The following is a 22,584-nucleotide window of genomic DNA, read 5'->3' on the forward strand; positions in this document are numbered from 1 at the left end:
GACGCTGCAGAGGGTGCTAAGAATACCTGGCTCCGGACAGGCCGCCACTGGAATCTGAACCTGGCAACGTTTAACGTTAGAACGCTATCTAGTGAGGCGAGTCTAGCAGTGTTATTGGAGGAATTAGAGGGTAGTAAATGGGATATAATAGGGCTCAGTGAGGTTAGGAGGACAAAAGAAGCATATACAGTGCTAAAAAGCGGGCATGTACTGTGTTACCGGGGCTTAGCGGAGAGACGAGAACTAGGAGTCGGATTCCTGATTAATAAGGAAATAGCTGGTAACATACAGGAATTCTATAGCATTAACGAGAGGGTGGCATGTCTTGTTGTGAAACTTAATAAGAGGTACAAAATGAAGGTTGTTCAGGTCTACGCTCCTACATCTAGTCATGATGACCAGGAAGTCGAAAGCTTTTATGAAGACGTAGAATCGGCGATGGGTAAAGTCAAAACAAAATACACTATACTGATGGGCGACTTCAATGCCAGGGTAGGCAAGAAGCAGGCTGGAGACAAGTCAGTGGGGGAATATGGCATAGGCTCTAGGAATAGCAGAGGAGAATTATTAGTAGAGTTTGCAGAACAGAATAATATGCGTATAATGAATACCTTTTTCCGCAAGCGGGTTAGCCGAAAGTGGACGTGGAGGAGCCCGAATGGTGAGACTAGAAATGAAATCGACTTCATACTCTGCGCGAACCCTGGCATCATTCAAGATGTAGACGTGCTCGGCAAGGTACGCTGCAGTGACCACAGGATGGTAAGAACTCGAATTAGCCTAGACTTGAGGAGGGAACGAAAGAAACTGGTACACAAGAAGCCAATCAATGAGTTAGCGGTAAGAGGGAAACTAGAGGAATTCCGGATCAAACTACAGAACAGGTATTCGGCTTTAACTCAGGAAGAGGACCTTAGTGTTGAAGCAATGAACGACAATCTCATGGGCATCATTAAGGAGTGCGCAATAGAAGTCGGTGGTAACGCCGTTAGACAGGAAACCAGTAAGCTATCGCAGGAGACGAAAGATCTGATCAAGAAACGCCAATGTATGAAAGCCTCTAATCCTACAGCTAGAATAGAACTGGCAGAACTTTCTAAGTTAATCAACAAGCGTAAGACAGCGGACATCAGGAACTATAATATGGATAGAATTGAACAGGCTCTCAGGAACGGAGGAAGCCTAAAAACAGTGAAGAAGAAACTAGGAATAGGCAAGAATCAGATGTGTGCGTTAAGAGACAAAGCCGGCAATATCGTTACTAATATGGACGAGATAGTTCAAGTGGCTGAGGAGTTCTATAGAGATTTATACAGTACCAGTGGCACCCACGACGATAGTAGAAGAGAGAATAGCCTAGAGGAATTCGAAATCCCACAGGTAACGCCAGAAGAAGTAAAGAAAGCCTTAGGAGCTATGCAAAAGGGGAAGGCAGCTGGGGAGGATCAGGTAACAGCAGATTTGTTGAAGGATGGTGGTCAGATTGTTCTAGAGAAACTGGCCACCCTGTATACGCAATGCCTCATAACCTCGAGCGTACCGGAATCTTGGAAGAACGCTAACATAATCCTAATCCATAAGAAAGGGGACGCCAAAGACTTGAAAAATTATAGACCGATCAGCTTACTGTCCGTTGCCTACAAAGTATTTACTAAGGTAATCGCAAATAGAATCAGGAACACCTTAGACTTCTGTCAGCCAAAGGACCAGGCAGGATTCCGTAAAGGCTACTCAACAATAGACCATATTCACACTATCAATCAAGTGATAGAGAAATGTGCAGAATATAACCAACCCTTATATATAGCTTTCATTGATTACGAGAAAGCGTTTGATTCAGTCGAAACCTCAGCAGTCATGGAGGCATTACGGAATCAGGGTGTAGATGAGCCATATGTAAAAATACTGGAAGATATCTATAGCGGCTCCACAGCCACCGTAGTCCTCCACAAAGAAAGCAACAAAATCCCTATAAAGAAAGGCGTCAGACAGGGAGATACGATATCTCCAATGCTATTCACAGCATGTTTACAGGAGGTATTCAGAGGCCTGGAGTGGGAAGAATTGGGGATAAAAGTCGATGGAGAATACCTTAGCAACTTGCGATTCGCGGATGATATTGCCTTGCTTAGTAACTCAGGAGACCAATTGCAATGCATGCTCACTGACCTGGAGAGGCAAAGCAGAAGGGTGGGTCTGAAAATTAATCTGCAGAAAACTAAAGTACTGTTTAACAGTCTCGGAAGAGAACAGCAGTTTACGATAGGTAGCGAAACACTGGAAGTGGTAAGGGAATACATCTACTTAGGGCAGGTAGTGACCACGGATCCGGATCATGAGACTGAAATAACCAGAAGAATAAGAATGGGTTGGGGTGCGTTTGGCAGGCATTCTCAAATCATGAACAGTAGGTTGCCACTATCCCTCAAAAGGAAAGTGTACAACAGCTGTGTGTTACCAGTACTCACATATGGGGCAGAAACCTGGAGGCTTACGAAAAGGGTTCTGCTGAAATTGAGAACGACGCAACGAGCTATGGAAAGAAGAATGATGGGTGTAACGTTAAGGGATAAGAAAAGAGCAGATTGGGTGAGGCAACAAACGCGGGTAAACGACATCTTAGTTGAAATCAAGAAAAAGAAATGGGCATGGGCCGGACATGTAATGAGGAGGGAAGATAACCGATGGTCCCTAAGAGCTACGGACTGGATTCCAAGAGAAGGGAAGCGTAGCAGGGGGCGGCAGAGAGTTAGGTGGGCAGATGACATTAAGACGTTTGCAGGGACAACATGGCCACAATTAGTACATGACCGGGGTAGTTGGAGAAGTATGGGAGAGGCCTTTGCCCTGCAGTGGGCGTAACTAGGCTGATGATGATGATATATATATATATATATATATATATATATATATATATATAGCCTGTTGTCGACTTAGCACAAATACCTGGTTCGATCAGAAATCAAAAAGCTCACACTTATTCCTCATAGTCCCTTACATTCAATTGTCCATTCTCCCAAAGTTAAGCGACGATACAGACTTTGTAACTTTATAGCACCGTCTGCGACCTGGCACAGCATATACGGGGTGATCATTTTTAAGTTTTACGGAATTTTTTTAAAACCACCCGTGGCAGATAGCATGATTCTTCTCCTTGAGCTGGATTATTCGAAGAGGCGGACATTACTAGCATGATAAATCAAAACACATATCCAACTAATCAAAGAAACTTGACTAATTAGCTTGCGAATTAATTACTATACGGCACATATTGCAATTTAGGTAGTGTATCCGGTGAGTTTGCAAGACGTGTCCACTTGAAATAAATTTCCAGGATGACACCAGTTTCGGGATATTGTTTCTTAAACTGCGGGTCGAAATACATGGGCGTTCCAGTATGTTTTCCTGCTTCAAAGCATAAAAGAGCAGTTTGTTAAAAAAGTTAAGTGTAACAACAGTACATATTCACGGCGAGTTTGATGGTGCATATCTCCTAACTGATGTCAATCTGGAAATTCATTCCAATTGGATTCGACCTGCAAACTCTACCGCTACAATTGGCAAATTACAGTATGGGCCATAAAATAAGGGATCAGGAAATTAAATAATGATTTTTGTTAATTAGTAGAATATTTGCTTCCATTTCTCGTGAAAGTAATGTCGCTCCTCCGAATAATCAAACTCAAGGACTAGAATTATGTTATCTGCAACAGGCGATTTTTTTTTTTTAATCCGTAAACATAAACGTAATCACCCCGTATACGCGTCACTTATTGCAGGGAATTTCAATAATGCGTTGCTGGGCCATTGTGGCCATACTGTGAAGATGTACAACACCTCCTTCTTGAGTAACCACGACGCGATACTGCGAGGCAAAGACAAAGGCAGATTTAAGGTTTTCAGACCATCGACCGTTCACTCCGAGAAACATAGTCGGCCCGTGGCCAACAATGTGGCTACATAAAAGCGTCCTTGTAGTTTTTAGAATCTACTTTTGTGAATATAAAAACACTAGGCTCATGCTAAACGTTCGTGGTTGTCCCCACTATAAATTCTTTCGTTAAATCTCACAGGTCATATATGTAATAAACGAGAAGATAGGGGGTTAACCGAGGGGCCCGATATTTTATTAGACACATTATCAGAAGCCAGCAAACACTGACAGCTGGTGTCAGTGTTTGTTGGCTTCTTATGAGGTCATATATGTGTAGCTTACGTTTAGTTTATGTGCAGTTTATGTGTAGTTCACGTGTCCGTTTACGTAGATATGTCAGCGTATACGGCAGCCGTGTCGCCTGTGAAACTCTCATCTTATGTGCGCGTTTTCAGACTCTCTTTTGCACTTTCACTCCACTGCGAAAGGTGTGCGCATCTCCTAGTATCGTTCTCTTCTGTGCCTTCCTCTGCTCGAGTGCGGGACTTCGCAAATGTTCGTGACATTTCACTGTCGACCTCCGGTGTTCTTCAGGACTTCTCGTGTTTTTAGCTTTGCTTGCCCTGCAAAGAGGAGTAGCCGGTGTCAGTAAAGGTTCCAACTTCTTTTTTAATTATATATCAATAAAACATTGAATGCTTGATCACACGCAAACACTAGCACATACTAGCACGTGAGAGGGGGGCAATAGACAAACAACCACAAGAAACGAGAGCCGCTGCACATAAAATAATTTCCAACCTGTAATTGGGATGTGTGCAGGAAAACAAAAGAAAAAGCAGATCTATATATGGAACGATTGAAATAACTTTATTCAGATCCCTCTTTCGAGGACACTTCTTGGAATTGAGGTATAACGCATCCAATGGCGCGATTCCTATATTTAAAGGATTGCGGAAATTTCACACTCCTTTCTCTTTTATAGGTATCCATTTCAAAACAGTTTGTCGTCTATCTCAATCACTGCTGATGTGAAACTTACTGTTCCCGTTTTCTTCCTTATCGAGCCACTTCCTATTTTGTTGACACGCTAAACCTATGCTCCGCAATTGCGATCTGGGAACACAATGAGGAAAGCGACCCTGCAAGGCGCCCAGCAGCAACCGGTTGTTCTGTTGTTAGTGAAGTGCGAGGCGCAACGAGGAAAACAGGACGGAAGATAGAGTTTATGAGAACTGTGCGCCCTGCGTTATTAGCTACATTTTATGACTATTGCTTATTACAAGAAAGATGGAATTATTGCACATATATATATACAGACAGGTGTCCCAAAGTGTGTTAAGCTGCATTAGGGATACTTAATTAATAACCAGGAGAGAACTCTATCGGATATACAAAATATGCACAACTAATTGCATACTTGCATGCGAGTTATAAACGAGTAATCAATGAACAGGCACGACATTGTCATTAGCACGTGTACAGAGCGCACTCATCAGGTAAACGATAGCACACTACACTCCAGCCCTACCCGCGTCCTATCACGCAGCTCAGAAGAAATCCTTCAGCGCCTCTTAGCCAGAATATGTTTAGGCGCTCCTCAGTCATCCGCCAGTTTCTTCGTTATTGCCGACTTTCGCCAGGCCTCTATCCAAGCACTGAGGCATGCGAAGACGTGCCGTCACCATTTCTCAGTATAACCGCTCAACACGTCAACCACGCCCTTTACCAAGCGCTCAACAGCCGAGATGGGACAAAGGCGCACGAAATTGTAGAACAACGCGGAAACCTCCTACTGACGAAGCAGTATTGGCAAGGAGACGTCTCGCGTCTTCTTTGGCTTCTTCACGTTCCAAATATTTACCTTTCATTTCTTGTAAACCTAAGTTTCTGGTAATAGAAACGAAATATCTAACATTGTCACACATTTACAATGAGCATCAGGTCGCATTCAAGTATATACAGACGGAATATGCATTGATCCAAGTCCTATCGCAGCGTTGTTGATTCCATTCTACGATGACCAAGCAGCTTACAAATTTTCTCAGTACTACATCAACCACTGCCGAACTGTACGCAATTCTCTCTGCAATTAAATTTATATGTTCACAAAGACAACCGCGACAATGGGTAGTTTTAGGCTATTCTCAAGCATCACTACTACCCATAAAATATATCAGCTTTTGCTCAGCGAATGATGCTTTAGTATACAAGATGCAAAAGGCTTACGCCATTGCGAAAGAGCAACAGCATGATATAGCACTCCAGTGGCTACCTATAGTGATTGTGGAATTGCAGGGAATGGTGCTGTACATAAAGGCTTTAGTACGCAAGGCTCACAAAAGCATGAAATTTCACTTCTTCCTTTGTCAGAAAGGTATGCGCGTTGCGCTGTTACCAAAATCTGCGCCCGAATCACAAGAGAGGCTTGGTTTAACAATAGGGCACAATGTTCAAGACTACTTAGGATAGATCCACCTATATGGTGTTCACCATACCGACCAATGTCAACGTCGCTATAGAAAAAATAATATGTAGATCACGACTCAGCATAGCATGCACGAAGTGCTTCTCAGTATATAGGGGGTCAAAAAACTATAAATTTGTTCCTGTGAAGAATCCGGTGAAGATATAGAGCACCTTCTCTTGCACTTGAACAAATACTCAACCTGCTGCGAAAAGTTGTCAACAAAATTACATATACTTGATAGAAGGCCGCTGTAATTTGAGAACTTCATGGGTGCGTGGCCAACAGAAACATCTCGATTACGGGCAGTACGTGCATTTCTAGAGTTTCTTGATGAACCAAGAATTGCGGAAAATGCTTGGAGATTTAAAACAGTTTGTCATATGTAGGACTTCTTAGGAGAGTTATATACGAACATTCATTCAGACATATGCATCGACGTTTGCGAGACTTGTGGCAACATAGATCTCAGATATGTGACCAAGCTTGTACGTGTGTTGTTCATTGTGCGTTTTTGTTTTGTGGTGTATGATATATTCTCGTAAAATATACATGTTTTTCTATCGCAGATAGCATTGCACTTGTGTTTTAGCTTATGAACTTTGATTGTGAACTTGTGTTTTTGTGTCACGATTTGTGAACTACTCGCGAGAACTAGTTTTTGAGTGCTTTTGCGTTGCCGTAGCTTTGTTATTCCAAGAGTGTTCATTTTCTTAATGCATGGCGGAGCATAGGCGTAGCCGGCACCTCTACGAGACACCGAAATGTCCTTACATACATTCATTAATTTAAAAAAAAACTAGTAATTTGCATAACCAGCAAAATTTTGCATGTAACCCAAAAAAGAGTAAAACAGATAACGAAGATAATACAGTAAGGGCACGAGCATACCCCAAAATACAGTGCAAAACTATGATTTGTAACTACAAAGGCAATTTACAAAGGAAAAATGGGTGCGAACAACTGACGGTCGGAAAAACCATTGAAACATAGCCAGGCAGCCAGTGATACTATGTTGCCGGAAATATGGCGCCGAAGATGACTAATTCTTGACCCAACGGGGTTTCACTTTTCGGATTTGAGCATCTAAACAGCCAACCAGTTAACCATACATCGTTGAGCAAGCTAAAACCTGGGCGTCCAGTGAAATTTTTTTCTTTCTTTTTCAATTTTTCACTCTGCTTGCTGGGCTATCTTCCGTTTGTTTGACTGCTGCATAATCCAAGGAGGATTCATTAGGCCTTTCAGGCACGTACCAAGGGGGTGGGGGGGGGGGCACCGAAATTAAGCGGCATACCTCCCCCCACCCGGGCCACCACTTCTCACACACATTCCTGAAGCGCCGCCAGATAAATCTTGAGACTTGACAGCTATTCAGCGTTCAACATTTTGCTGCCCTATTCTCTCCTTTTAGATGGCGGTAGTTATCAGCATCTCCTGGGCTGTGAAGGCCAGTTTTCTCATCGATTAGGTGCCTGTGCGTTTAAGTCGAGAAGCCTTCAGTTGTCTTCATCTATTGGAACGGCCACGCGGATCGCTGTTGATTAGTTAGTTCAACCTTCTTTGTTTAGACTGTTCAAGGGACCAGGAAAGAGATTCGGTCCGTAGTCAGACTGGCTGTATGTTCGTGGAACGAGTTGTGGCCGGAGACAACGCCAGTTGCGTTTAACTTTTGCTTCATTATTTTCTCGAGTGACGGCTCGCCGCGACGCGGGCAGATCCTCGGAACCATATACCCGTGATATGGGTTAGATGAGGTAGAAAATAACACCATGCAAAACAGCGTCCATCATCAAACCCTGCAATAACCGTTGAGCCCATAAGCAATATAAATGTCACCCGTTACCTCGTCTGGTTTTTCCCTAATTGTACAGCACTTTTCATGCAAAATTGGCCACTGGAAACAAGAGTCGCAAGGAGTTGAGAAATTAAGCGATCTAATAAGGGAGAGAGCCGAGTAAGCAGTCAAACAAGAAGGAACAACGAAAATAACAAATTTAACCGTTGTTGTTGAGAATATTTATGGATCAACATCTTTTTATTTAAAAAGAAAGTGGAGAAAACGCCGCCAAGGGGAGAAGAATTTCGTGTGTTTCGAATGACGCTTCTACCTTTATCAGTCTAACCGCCTGATGTAGCCACTTTTCTGCTATGCTTATGTGGGTGTTTTTCTAACCTTTCGCGGTGGGCGCAGTACGTCTAGAACCGCAGCGTCCTGCGATCTACGCGGTTGTACGGGACTGGCAGCCACGCATCGTTACGCAACTTCCCAAATGACAATACGAGTCAATTTTGGCACTTAACTTGGTAGAGCAGTAAACGATGGATTCAATAGAACTGTGAATGTTCATCAAATATATATTTCTCTACATTTCTTCCAGAGCTAATTAAAAAAGAAGTCTACTGGAAATCTTCATTTTACACTTTCGCTTGTTTACTTGTTCTTGGCAGTGTTCTTCCTGCGCTTCTTTCCTGCACGAGTCCATTTGATGCGGTTCCTTGTTTGCCAAGCAAAGAAAAGGTGTATCGCGCAGGCCAGATACACCTGCCAGGCACCTGCCAGATACACCTTATTTCATTTCTCTTTTTCGGGATTATGCGTCTTTATGGTGAACGGTAGGCATTATTCACATTTTTACTAGTAAAGGTACTCATTTGCACAGAAAAGTTACCTTGAGTTGGGCCCCCTGCAAAAGAAAAGAAAAAAAATCCTGGGTACGTGCCTGTGGTCTTTGATACTAATATGACTAGTACTACCATTATTACGAACAACGGTAATAACTACTTCTTTCTCTGGTGTAGAGCTACGAAGCTGCAAAATGAAAGTTGAAAAATGAATTTAACAATGTTTTTATTTATCCTGATTGTTTTGCGCGCGTATAGCAATGTAGAGCAGGCAGCAATACGCGCTCATATATCCTTGCATTAGAGTCTACTAACTCTCCGTCATTTTAAATTTACAACTTGTACTTTCACGCTGAAAACAGGATATTTCTCGGTTATATTAGGTTACATCCCCTGTTAGCTATATAAATAAGGGTGAAAGCGGGCTTGGGTTTCTCTGATGACGTACAATCAATACACGGGGTTTATATCAATTGTGAGCGACGTGAGGTATTACTAGAACCACAGCAAAACGCAAGGAGTGGTCATTTCAGCTGCGCATCGCAGCGGCATACAAAAGCGGTTGACGAGCCGTAGTTTTAACTGTAGGCCCAACTCGCGCCCGTTTTACTTTCTGCAAAACCGAAGCGCGCGCGCCGCGCGAATCCTTTCTCTTGGCCGCGCGCTTCCGCGTCAGTCCCGTGCCGCGGCGTGGTTGCCAGCCAATGGAGAGAACGCCGGCACGCTTACGACGCGTGACGTCGGCGGGCGTCACCGTTTCGTCAGGTCTTTTCCCGCACCAATGGCCGGCGTGGAGAGAATTCGACCGCGTAAAGCGGTCGTCGTCCGGCGCGGTCGGCTGCAGTTCTCCAGTAGACTACGCGAAGTCGGTCGGTGTGGGACCACCGCATTCTGCTGCGGGGAAGCGGACTTGCGTGTTTTGTTTGCGCCGGCGTGGCCGGCTGCTCCCGTCGTCGGCTTGGCTGCTCAGCTGTGTGTGACAGTGCGAACAGCGGCGCGCACCTGGGGTGACTCTGCGTGAGTGACAAGGCGCTGTCACCCATCACTTCAGCCTCCCTCGATCCACCGGTTTCAGTAGCGGTGAGCTAAAGGGTTAAGTGAGGCGCCAGAGCGATGCTCTTGCCCGTGATGCGGGGACGAAACTGACGTGCCGGCGATATACGCGCTTCTCTCGCCCGGCTGCATCAGTGTTCGGCGGCGTCTGCTTTTCTGGAGCAAGCGCGATAGGCGGCCTCAGAGTTGCGGGAGCAAGAAAAGAAAACGAGGGGAGCCTAGCAGACGGCATTGCTTTTAGTTTCGACTTTTCTGAAGAGCTTGCCTGGCTGCCGAGTTGTGAGCAATATATTTCGCTTGTGCCGCTCCACTTTCCGATTCGTGGCAGTAGCAGGAAGAGACACACACCCGTTCTTTTTTTCTTTTTTTTTTTTTCACTTCACGCGCTCTGCATTTTTTTAGTACCGCCACGTGAGTAAAGTGATCTTCTAGGGGCTTGCCGCCAAGAGCGTAGGAAAGCCCAGCACAAAGCAGAAGTCGTCGTCGTTCCGCTTCCGCTTTCCCAGCTGGAAGCTGCCGGACTCTCAGAGGTGTCGTCTCCGCGTCAAGCAGACGACAAGCCGTTGTTTTGCGCTTGACGCGGCATCGCCGCTGTGTCCGCTCACGACGATGGTGGCCGCTTTCCGCCGCCGGCGCGGCATGCTGCGCCTATAATCCCGCCGCGGCGCTTTCCTGGACGATGGTAGCTCCCTCCGCGATCTCGTAATTTACAGGCGCGTGCTGAAAAGGAGGAAATAAGCGAGACAGTGTCGCGATGCTGCTGTGGCGACAACGCACCCTGTGGACGTGGATCGCGGTGCTTGCCGCGCTTTCGTGGACATGCGGCGCCGACGAGGCGCGGGCGCCCGTGGTGGACAGTGCGTCGCGTGGACACCACGAGGCCGTGCCGCCGGACCCCGACGACCACACGGCGAGCACGGACGACGTGATCGTGTCGCCCATCCACCACCACGGACTCGGCGGCGGACACGCGATCTCCGCCGGACACCACGGCAACGGTGAGCGTGACGGGCCGCCCAAGCGCTTCCAGGTTGCCAAGGTGGACTTTCACCACGTCGCCACACCGTTCATTATATCGGTGTGGATAATCATCGCTGGATTCGCCAAAATAGGTGAGTGTGTCTCCTATATATCAACTTGTATACAGGCTGTGGTGCCACTATGACGGCAATGCGACAGTGCGTGTCCCACACTCCGTTGAGAATTGGGACATGCGGTCACACGAGGACTAAGCGGTCGTTTGCGGCTACGGTGCATATAGCATACAAAGGAAAGCGCAGTTCTGGCACTTCTCCCTATAGTTCTCGATTTTTGTGTGTGCCTGTGTTTTTACCCTCGTGACACTTTCAACAATCAATGTACCGAGTGCGTAGGTTGCTTCGTGTTCGAGTTTATAAGGCTAGTTAACATTGTCTACCTCATGAATGGAGACGTTGACAGCATTTTCAGAAGAAATCTTTTGCTGCGTCTGGTGCATGCTGCGCACTTTGACTAGCAGAAAAAGAAAATACTTATTCGAAACTCATTTAAGCAAAAAGTACAAGGTTTAATGTAGGTAACTACAAAGGTAGCCTGTGGCTAACCAGCAAACGACTGCTAATCTATCTTCCCTAGTGTTATTGTTCGCAGAAAATTAAAAGCGTAATCTTCGGAAACGTCTCCCATTCTTTACGTCTTTTTCTTTCTTCAGTACATTCTGTTTTCATTTTTTTGCAGACAGTCAAGTATTTCCTGCGTAATATTGATTCACCTTGAAAGAGAGTCGCAATGTTTTTTAAAGAGATGCTGCTTGGTGATTCTAAGATGATAAGAATACTAAACAAAGAAAATGCCCTCCTGACCTATTTTAGTACGAGAATTTGATTTTTGTTTCCTTAATTTTTGTGTTTATTTTTTTCTTCTTAAGGCTGCGATTAGAGAATAAGTCAATTACTGTGCTGCTTTTGAAACACTTCAAGAATGAAGGTAAGCATATATAAATAACAGGACACATTACATATTTCACAGAGTTCACTATGCAAAGTAACGTCACCTTTGCAAGGCTTTGTGCTCTGTGACTGCGTCGGTCCTGAGAGTGACTCTCAGTGTCTGTCGCGACTTGCGCACGTAAAGGTTCTACTGCGAACCTTTGCGTGGGCTTAGTCCAATCGTTTTATCTTCTCTTTTTTTCTGCTTTTTATTCTCTTTATGTCATTACCGTGCGGCCTTTGCGGTTATTTGTAGCATAGGCACTTGCTCGTGCAAGGGTCCTTCAGAAAGCCTCACATCAGACCTGATTTAAGTTCGAAACTGCTGCTAATTAATTATGCTGTGGCTGACGTAAGGCTGCCCCATGTGAGCGGCTGCTATACGCCAGCCTACTCACGGAAAGTATTTTCATTTCTCCTTCAATTTTTTTGTGGCTCTGACACAAGTGGCATTTAAATTAACGCGAGCGCACTCTGCGCGGAAGCAGTGAATGCAGACTTAGAAGAATGGCCGAGAAAGCCGTGAGCGAGCTGTTCATTATCCAGCTGGGACATATAAAGGAAAGGCGAAGCCAGTAAATTTGGATCGGGCTTTTCACCTATATTTTCTTTTTATTTGATTTTATTTTTTTTTCCCGTAACGAACATCGCATACCAAAGCGACATTTGGAGGTCATATGTTGTTACTCTCGATCTGGGTCAAGAGTGGTTGATGATAGACTTCCATCTCGTGTTTCGAGCGCCTCTGCTAAATTAGTGCGTAAACGGAGAGATATCGAATAAATTGATCTCTGGTTTGCGAAGCGGTCGCTCTTGTAGTCCGGAGTATTTCGTTTAGCTAAGCTGTCTTCGTTATTGAATGTGGCGCTATTTCTCATTTGCGGCTCTCATTTTGTCGATCCCGGATGACAATGTCTTTGTGCTGAACCACGCAAAGCACACCCACCCACACGCACGCACGCACGTGCACAGATTGGTTGCGCGAGTGTGGTGGGGTACTACTTGTCAATTTGAGGTCATCTCCATCTGATAGTACACCTAGTCGGGCGAGTTGATCTGACGTGACGATGACATAAATGCGCTTAAAAGTGAACTAGGGTGGTTGCTTGGGCTAGTTGGTAATTCATGATTAGAACGACATACAGCGCCAAGGACAAAGACTGCGACAGGCGACAAACGCTGCGACAAACAGCGCAGTGTTTGTCGTCTCTCGCAGTCCTTGTCCTTCGCGCTGTACGTCGTTTTTATCAGCGCTTAAAAGACGCGGCGGATAGGTCAAGACGAGACACAGGTGTGTGTCTCGTCTTTAGCAATTGTCCACGTCTTTTCGGCTCATTTACATCATCTCCATTTGATTGTCTGTCTTTCGCACGAGCTTATGTTATGCCGAGCAGGAAGCGAACAAGCAAATAAGGTGCCCCTCGTGCGAAACGGTGAAGTCGCTTTGTCTGCCTGCGCGGAGGTTGCTATTCTAAGGCGCTGTGGCGATGACAGTGGGCCGGCGTGGGCGGTACGAAATAGAGGGGGGGGGGTGCCGCTGGCTGCTCGCCGCGGTGTGGGCGACGAAAGGAAAGCAGCGCCGCATATCACTCTCCCACCGGGCGCGAAAGGAACCTGAGAATAACCGAGATGGGGGGGGGGTCTCTGCGCAAGAATCACTGCTCTCAGACCGCGCAGATAACGGTGGGGTGCGCGGAGGAGCTCCTCTAAATTATTTCCCCTTCCAAGGAAGGAACAACAAGCGTGCGACAGCCAATCTAGCCACTGCCGCCAATGGAGCGTACGAATGCAACCAAGGGGAATAATGTCTAACTTCACTGTGCGTTTACAATTACTGCCCTTTGGTCTGCGAGCCCGACACGCTATGAAAAAGAAGGAAACGAGGAAAAAAAAACATTCTGAAAACTGCCCCCCTGGGATTGTCGGCACCACTGCTTGCAATGTCTTTTTCGCTTTTAATTTTTGGTTCCATTCTTGCTCTTTAAGTCATGTTTGATGCCGATGTGATTGCATGCGGCTTTTTGCGTGCCGTTGGACTGTGGAGTGACATCGAGCGCCTAATTTGCCTATATGTTACGTAAGAGGAGGATATTCGGAAATGACAGGGGAAGAAGGACTTCTGGCCTCATCTCGGCTTTCCCTGTCGTTACCGAGACGGCCTGGCTGTTGGACGAGCGCCTAACTTCTCAAAACATAAAATCTGCTATACGGTCACACGAGGACTAAGCGGTCGTTTGCGGCTACGGTGCATATAGCATACAAAGGAAAACGCAGTTCTGGCACTTCTCCCTATAGTTCTCGTTCTTCTCCCTATTGACGTTTTCTCCCTATAGTTATTCTCCCTATTGACGTTTTCTTTTTCTATTATTTACACGCATATATGACAATTAAGTAGGCTTTATGGATGCGTTGAAGTCCGTGATGCGTTGGCTCACAGGGAAAATGGCGATCGTGAAAGGCCAGTACTTTCACAACACCTTTCCAGATCATAATTTCAACTGTTTTGCTTCGAGAACGAGCCTGGCAGGCATAGCACTCGGTTGCGATGTACTCTGCCCTGGTGTCGTTCGCTTAATGAGGTAATCTGTGGGAATGTTTCTTACCCCGGTAATAGACTATAGGTAGATCGTGAAGAATGTGGATATCAATCAAGTGCATTCCTTACTGGCTCAGAGGAAAACAGAAACTGCGTTAATAGCAGTCATGCACGTCTTCTTACTCGGCTCCAACGTTCTTCCGGCTCTAGAAAGAATGCACCATCCCAGTCTTCAAGCGGAGTCCTCGCTGAAGTGAAAAAGGTCATTTTTTTTTTTTTTGCCCCACAGGACCCGTATTCACAGAAGCCTGTTATGCTAGAATTATTCATAAGAGGAAATTCCAGGCAATCCTCTGGATATATTATTATTGAAGGTGGCCAGCTGATGGCATAAATCACTTGAGAACTAAAAGCTTCGCGAATTCGGCCCCGGGTTTTCTGAGCTCGAAAGCTGGCGTGAGGGCTAAGTAAATAAATTCTGGGATTTCACTTTCATGAACTGCACTGTGGACTAAGAGTGACGCCACAGCTCCGGATTGATTTAGACCAACTAATCGTTCTTGCCGTGCACCCAAATCTAAGTACACGAATGCATTCGCATTTCACCACAGCCCTAGCAATGCGGCCACCGCTGCCAGGAATCGAACCAGCGACCTCGTGATCGTCAGCAGAACATCATAGTCGCTGAGCCACCGTGGTGGTTGGCAAGAGGGCTGGCGAAAAGGTTCCACAGGAAACGGAAACGCCTCCTTGCCCTTGAAAGTGCTCCGATGCTACAGAATGAGAAGCTCTGCGGGTACCGCAGCATCGAAATCTGTTTCGCTAGATTTTGGGTTTTGTTGCTACGAGGTCGGGGGCTCAAATTTTTCGTGTTTTTTTTCTTTATCTTCTATACCGGGCTTGGTAACTAATACCTAGAAGAGGACCACCTCCAGTTAACTGGAATTAGAGAGTGCCATAAATTTACCATGCAATGTGTTTGGGACCATGTGAGCTCTATAGCTTACAGCATTTGGCCTAGCTCTTCAAGTTATTCGTATGCGGTACTTTTGCCGCAGTCAGGCGCTTGAGAAAGCGGCATGTTCAGAAGATGCGACAGTGCGACCGTAACGTACCAACTTGCTCATCCCCTTTTGCCGATACGAACAATGTTTATTTACTGTTTTTACTTTCGCTGTAAAGCCGAGAGAAACGTAGTAGCCGCGGTATATTTTCTGCTTCAACCTACGGCAACCCATTTATAACTGAATTGAACAGAAATGCAACAGCACTCGCGCCGACAGCACACGGGACAGAATCAGTACGGGAGAAGCAGCCATGACACTTGGCACTATATGACAACTCGCTCCCCATGCGGGGCTGAGGTCTACAGGAACGGTTACACCTGGCGCTTGCGTTGAACCAGACTCTTGACGCATGCATGCCCCGATCGGCCGGTCGTTGTTGGCACTTTGAAGAAGCGCAGACTGCGCGTCGCCGCCACGATCGAAGCCCTGCTTTCGACTCGGCTGCGCTTGTCGGGAAACGGCTTTGCGTGTTCGCGAATATCGTCAGCGTGTACGTTTTCTTCATCTCTCTCACTCTGAGACAGCAGTATGCCGGGCGTGTGGCTGTATAGGCTAACCTGTCCAGCTCTCATTGCACTGCTCTGACACCTGTCGCCCCGGAACTGTCCTGATAAAGCGAGGTGTGCCGTATAGCTCGCGAGGGTCACCTCGGGCGATGACACGCGCTGACTGAGCAGGTGGCATCTCCTCCACCCCTTGGCCGCGGTCGGCAGACCTGGGGCCCACCTGACTGGCGCCACTGGGGTCACAACTTTTTATGGGTTTAGGGCATATTTGGCTCAGCCTTACGCAACAGACCATTTGGTTCTCCCAAAGGGAATGCGCTCTTTCTCGCCGTTTTCTCTTTCGCGTGCTGGATGGAGGAGGCGGGTGGCTTTTATTTTCTGCGCAGATAACGGGAGCGAGGATGCCGGGCAGGCTCCATCGGGGCCTCGCTGCGGTGCCGGCGCGGGCACATTGCTCTGGCGACAATTGCGGTCGCGCGATAAGGCGTGATTAAGACGTGCACGCGGACCCTCTCCTCCCTGAATGGAGAAAAGCCTCTTGCAGTGCTTTTTTACCTTGAAAGAAGCACGGCGGCTCGCTGCCGCTTCCTCGTCCAAGCCGCGACGCACGGGAGAGAGGCGCGTGTAGTTTTCCTATATACATCTTCCCGCCGGCTACTGCTGCTGCCTCGGCGTAACTCGGTGCGCAGCTTGGGAAAAAAACCGCGGCATCCCCACGTGACGCGACACGTGCTCGCCGCCTCCCCTCGGTGCCATCTTGCGGCACAAGCCGCCATTGGTCAGTGCCAGCGGCTTTACGGCGCCCGGTGGTTGAGGAATAATTTTTATCCAAAATGTTGTTTTCGCTCGCGGTGAGCGCTGATAGGCAGTTAGGTGAGGCGACGTTTTCTTGGGAGACGGAGATGCCGTTCGATCAGTCAGGACTTCCCCCTGCTTCCTCCAGTTGTCCTAGCCAATTATTGGCCCGGACATGTAACGACGAAAGTTGCCTCTTATGTAGCTCCAATGACAGTTATTTTTGCAAAATTGGCAGCCCCTGCGCTTGCTCCGTCCTTCTGATTCAGTAGTGCGCAAGGTCGTCAGAAGCTCTTTTTCTTCTGCTGCCGTGATTCTATAAGCGCGGCTAAAAAAAAAAAAAAAGCAGAGGTGTGCATATTGCAGAGACAAAGACATTTGTAGCATCACTATAAACGTGTGTTACATGATGAAACTAGAGCTAAATTATGAGCACATATATGCGCCTTCGTTATTCACGTAGCAATAGAACCATTACAAGGCACTGACTTCGTCCGTTTAATTCATCGTACTCTCATGTTCATGAAATTAGCTGTGGCAATATTGTTAAATTATGCCAGTTTTATTATTTTCTTTTTACGAAAACACCAAATAAATTAGGAAAGACGTGGGTGTTTAGAACGTCCGGGGAACTTCCCTAAAGCGGGGTACGGGAACGAGACAATGGAAAGATGAGAGGTATAAGGAAAAATCAAGCGCTTTTGCAAGGGCAATGGAATAAATAAGAGCACGCAATGTCGCTAACTCTTTATGCATTTTCCACGCACAGTAAGCAGGTTGGCATGCATGAGCAACGCCGCTGCAATCAAGTAATATGTGTATTTATACACATAATATTTGTGGGTTTTGTTTCAATACACCGTTAGAAAGACAAGGGTCTCACTTCGCGGAATGACCAGGAAATATAAGGCATCGGGTAGGCGCTGGCTGCGTGTGCAATAGTGAGACGCCAATTTCACAGGGCTTAATTTTACCTCCACTTCAGTTCTTCTGGCATGAGCCGCCGACTCTGTGTGAATGCAGTCGTAAACGATTTCCAACAACCGTGCGAGTGTTGCACCTCACTATACGATTGCGAAAGGAGCCGAAGTGACAAAACAAAGCCCTTGTGTGTATACTGTGGCAGGCTTGACCGTCATCCAGCAACGTCGGCAAGGTGAAACGCGATACATAACGCACGGTTACATCAATCAACACTTGTGTCGCGCAGAGCTCCGGAGAGACGTCGCCTGAAAATTCGACCTATCGAAAAACACGCTGTACACTGGACGTTTTCTCCATTATTAGCGCGGCCATTGACGTTGCCACTGTCCCTTCCCGCGAAAGTCATTCAGCTCGTGAGTTTACGAGCAGTTATTGTGTTTTCACGGTCTTCTCGTGTGTCAATCGCACACTGTGCCGAGTACGGGGTCTCGCAGACGTCGGACAGTAAATTCGTGAATGCAGATTAAAAAAAAAGACTGTTACTATAAATGCGCTGGTTTTGTATACCAGCCTCGCGTTACGGCCTCGCTGAAGTTTAATTCACACGCCCCTGCGGGGCGCTTTTCAAAGGCCGCTGTAAAGCATTAGCGCATGAACGCCACTGTTGTCTTCGCCCATTTAAATTTAGCCCGGGTGATCGAACCCGCTGCATTACAGCGCAATGCCCCCGTCGCCGCAGCGGCGCCGCCAGTTTTTCAGGCCTCGTATTCAACGCTGCGAATATTTTCTGTCTGGTACGAGCGTGGCACGCTGCTAAAGATGGCGCGTCTTATCTCGGAGCTCCGAGTGCGACAGCAAAGAAAAGGAAAACACGAAATTGAAAGAACCCACCTGTCCTTGGCGACTGCATTTCTTTCTTGAGCCCGTTGAGGAAACGCGAAAGTTTACAGTAAAATACTAAAAGGTGCGGCGCACGCCGCGTGGAAAGATCCATCGCCAACGAAGCGCATATCATAGTTTCTTTTATTTATTCAATGTCTCTCTTTCCCCGTCTGTTCCCCTATATACTTCCCTTCTGTTTTTCGTTAACCTGTTAGGGTGGCCTGGGCAGAGGATGGTTTTGGTCGATGAAGAAGAATTAAGGAAACTTTCGGGCTATTTAGACGCTATAGGAGTGATGGGCACCGTGAGAAATTTCCCCTCTCCCACGTTATGATTGTCATGAATCGCCGAAATCGGCGTAAGCAGCTGTTTTCTGCCACCGTCAAAATGTGACCACAGCTGTCCGAAGTTGAATCGCCGACCTCCTCCTTCGTCGCATGGCGCCCGCACCGCTAAGCAATCGTGGTGCGCAAGCTGGCATACTGGACTTTGTTTTGCAGCGTGCCGCGCGCAAGTCAAACGAGGTTTCGCGGCGCCTTTCAGGGCAGGGCGACGATCTTTATTTTTGTCGTGTCAAAGACATTTTGCTGCTCAACGAGTAAAATGTTACTTTTAATGGCCTAATGGTGAATGCGAGAGGACATGCTATAGTGTGGCTTTAGAGAGAGCGAGAAGGCAGGGAGGCTACGAAAAGCTCGAGGCTGGGTTTGCTGTGTCCCTCTTTTCAGTTACGGTTATGTCGTCCCTCCTCCTCCCTCCCCCCAGGGCACCTTCTCATCCTCAGTTTCACCCCTACAATATCGCGTCACGCGCACAAATGCTCGCCTTACACATACACGTTGCTCCATGGGGCAACGCTTCGCAAAACCCCAAACAATGCCAGATAGCGAGCTAGGTGCAAAATGTTTCACCTAGCATCGATTACCACAGTGCGTGGAATCTGCACTTTTTTTTGCTTCAGCAACAACTACTCATATTTTAGAGAAATCTCCCTTGCTTGATGTCTGTGGTTTACGGTGACTTTTCTCTATCGTCTTCTGTTTTACGCTTTGCCCGAACATATTCTCGCGCCTGTATCGATGTTACACACAATCTGCTTTGAGCCTTCCCTCTTGTACGTGCACTTTCTTCCAGTAAATGTTTTTCTCCCGTCGCGTTAACTGCACTGCAAGTGAACGGCCACATGACCGTATACGCTTGCGACAGCGCACGTGCGTATCAGCTCGACGTATGTAGTTGCGCAAAGCAATCTTGCTTTTACCGCGGTCGCTCTTGAATCCTCCTCTCCGTTGCCGTCTCGCTATAGTCCTTCCTTCGTGCCATATCAATTAAACGAAGCGTGCACTATTCGCCTCCAGACACGCGGCTCATGTACGCAAGCCTCGCCGCGTACGGAGACACCGCGGGTCGGCTGGACTGGATGTCTTCTCGTTATTCACCCGTGCGCCATCGGCGCTAGGGTGCCTATTGCATCTTCTCGCGCGATCGCAGTAACCCGTCCTTGCCCTGGCCCTCTATACCTCCTGGTGCGTTTTCTGTTGCTTTGTTTGCTGGTCTTTGTGTTGCTTCACTTGTTCCTCGTATGGGCCATGTTTGCGCTCTCGCAGTGCGCGCCCGGGCGCTGTTCGGCCACTGCTCGATACTCCTCCTTGCTCCGGCCGCCTATCATAAAGTGGCGATCTCCGACGCGAAAACAGTGCAGCTTTTGTGGCAGCGAAGCTGGGATCCGATGCGCCGGTGCGGATCAGCTTTCGTCAATCGCTCGCGAGTGCCTCGCACGCGTCTCAGATTGCCCTAGACACCGACGAAAGCAGGCATGTGTATAAAAAAGAACGGAGGACAAGAAAAATGCCGTATCTGCTGCGACCAGAAGAACGAAGGCCTAAACAGGAAGGCGCACCCTTCTGACATCCTCCAGTGGCACCGCGCTTTTCTTGTGACAAAGAAGGTGTACTTGGAAATATCTAGTAGTCTGTGCCCATTTCCCCTCCGTCCTGCATCTCGGCACATATATCCACTTACAGGGCGAAAGACAGCGGCGGTTTCTTTTGTTGTGCGACTCTTTCTGCTCACTATCATTCTTCTTTTCAAAAAGGCTAACGAAAGCCTCGCTTCTCTTGTTTTTGGCATTCAGCAGTGAAGCTACAGTATACACCGTATATTGAGGATATCTCAGACGCGGTAGCTCAACAGCTACGGCGTTCTTCTGCTGAGTGTGACGCCGTGGCTTTGTTTTCCAACCGTGGTGGCCGCATTTTCTTTGGACTCGGAGTGCAAAAACACCCCTACGCCGAAATTCCGGAAATTGATAGAGAGCGCCGTCTGCTCAGATCTATCCTGGAGCTCCCTGCGTGTCATTGTATTCGTCCTAGTTTTGGGACGCCGGCTTTACGCGGTTAAAAACCGGTTACCTATCAGTCATCGCCTTGCCTAACCCGCTACAAGCGCTGCTCTTTGAAGCTTTTGGCAGCGCGTGCCGTGCTGTGGGCTTTTCCCTTGAACGCAGAATTGTCAAGATGTTTTAAGACAACATGGTGGCAAAATGTGTACGTTTCTCATAAAAAAGAAAATTGATTGCGCGGCACGCCGTTACAAAATTTCAATAACGTTTATTATTTTTGTAATTTTTTTTTTTTTTTAGCTTGCGAAGCTGACGCGTCATAACATTTACGCCATGCTGTTGTAACCGTTAATATCTGTTATCTACCAGTCTATTGGTATTACATCTGTACGCATTAGCTCCCGTTTTTGGCAAAAAAGTTTACTTCAGTGAACAGTTCCTTGTATAGAGTGGATTCACACCTACGTTTACGAGGTACCTACCGATGATAACTGGGATATAAACTCGAATCCATTGTTTAATGTTTGAAGCGACGCACGCAGGCAGTTTTCTTTATTGTATACATCGTGCGCCTTTCCCTTGTTGTGAGTCTGGCTGCACATGGGAAAATATAGCACACCTTTGATCAGCTGATACCTTGATACGAGTCACAGAGAAATATTTTAAACACAGCAGTGAACCGACTTGCTGACCTGTTAATATGGCAAAACTTCTGAGACCGGGAATTAAGTTCGCTGACATAATCAACCTTGCATGCATTGAAGATAACCACGTTGGAACCCGGGAGCCACATGCATGACACTCGCGCAGGTTGTTTATTCTTTCGCAGCCGACGGCCGTTTGTGTTCTTAGAACTGCGCTGTACTTCGAGATGGGGACCGATGGAAATGGCGCACTTCCACTGCGGCGCCCAAAATATATGCACACTTTGCGGACAAGCGCATGTAACGAGGGGCCAAGCAGCCGCACCATCATCATCATAAAAACCTTATTGTAGAGACAGGAGTTTGGAGCACGCAGGCTCCCGGGCTCTCGCACGACCCCACTGCACTCAAGCGTTAGGCAGCCACCTCGCCGCTCGCATGTCGCTCAGCGGGATATAGGCGCGTTCTTGTGGGTTAACACAAACACAGGCAGTGCCGGGGGTGGTGGCCTTCCCGTTGAGTTACGGTAGATACACGGTTTTACGCCCTCGAGCATACGTATGTAACGGGAGACCTGGAGGCAAGGTCGCGCGCGAGTACGATTCTGCCGCATGTCCGAGGTTACTGGCTTGCGGGGCGATTTATGTGTTCGCGGGCCGTACTACTGCACCGGGCAGCTACACCGAGGTGCGTGATCTTCGAGCAAGGGGGCCATATGGCGTTCGTTTAAATGATGTCGTCTGTGTGCTCCGAAAACCGGACTAAAAGTGTGTATTGTCGATGGTCCCGTCTACTTTGAAAAGAACTAGTTGGTAGAATGTGAGTGAGGAGTCTTAAAATAAGGGTACCGCACCAATTTACGAGGCTACTTAAATGAAGGTGTATATACATGAGAAAGGGAGA

General features: G+C 47.2%; 1 protein-coding gene across 1 annotated transcript in view; it reads left to right on the forward strand.

Moving 5' to 3' along the window:
- The first annotated feature begins 9,821 nt into the window (after window positions 1-9,821).
- The window catches only part of LOC126547329 (sodium/hydrogen exchanger 3-like), a 221,295-nt gene continuing 208,532 nt past the window's right edge, over window positions 9,822-22,584 (forward strand). Inside the window, exon 1 of the mRNA XM_050195294.3 lies at window positions 9,822-11,131. Coding sequence (XP_050051251.1) covers window positions 10,774-11,131 — 358 coding nt within the window. The 5' untranslated portion in view covers window positions 9,822-10,773. The remainder of the gene's footprint in view (window positions 11,132-22,584) is intronic.

Source organism: Dermacentor andersoni, chromosome 1 (assembly GCF_023375885.2).
Source record: "Dermacentor andersoni chromosome 1, qqDerAnde1_hic_scaffold, whole genome shotgun sequence".
Lineage (NCBI taxonomy): Eukaryota > Metazoa > Arthropoda > Arachnida > Ixodida > Ixodidae > Dermacentor > Dermacentor andersoni.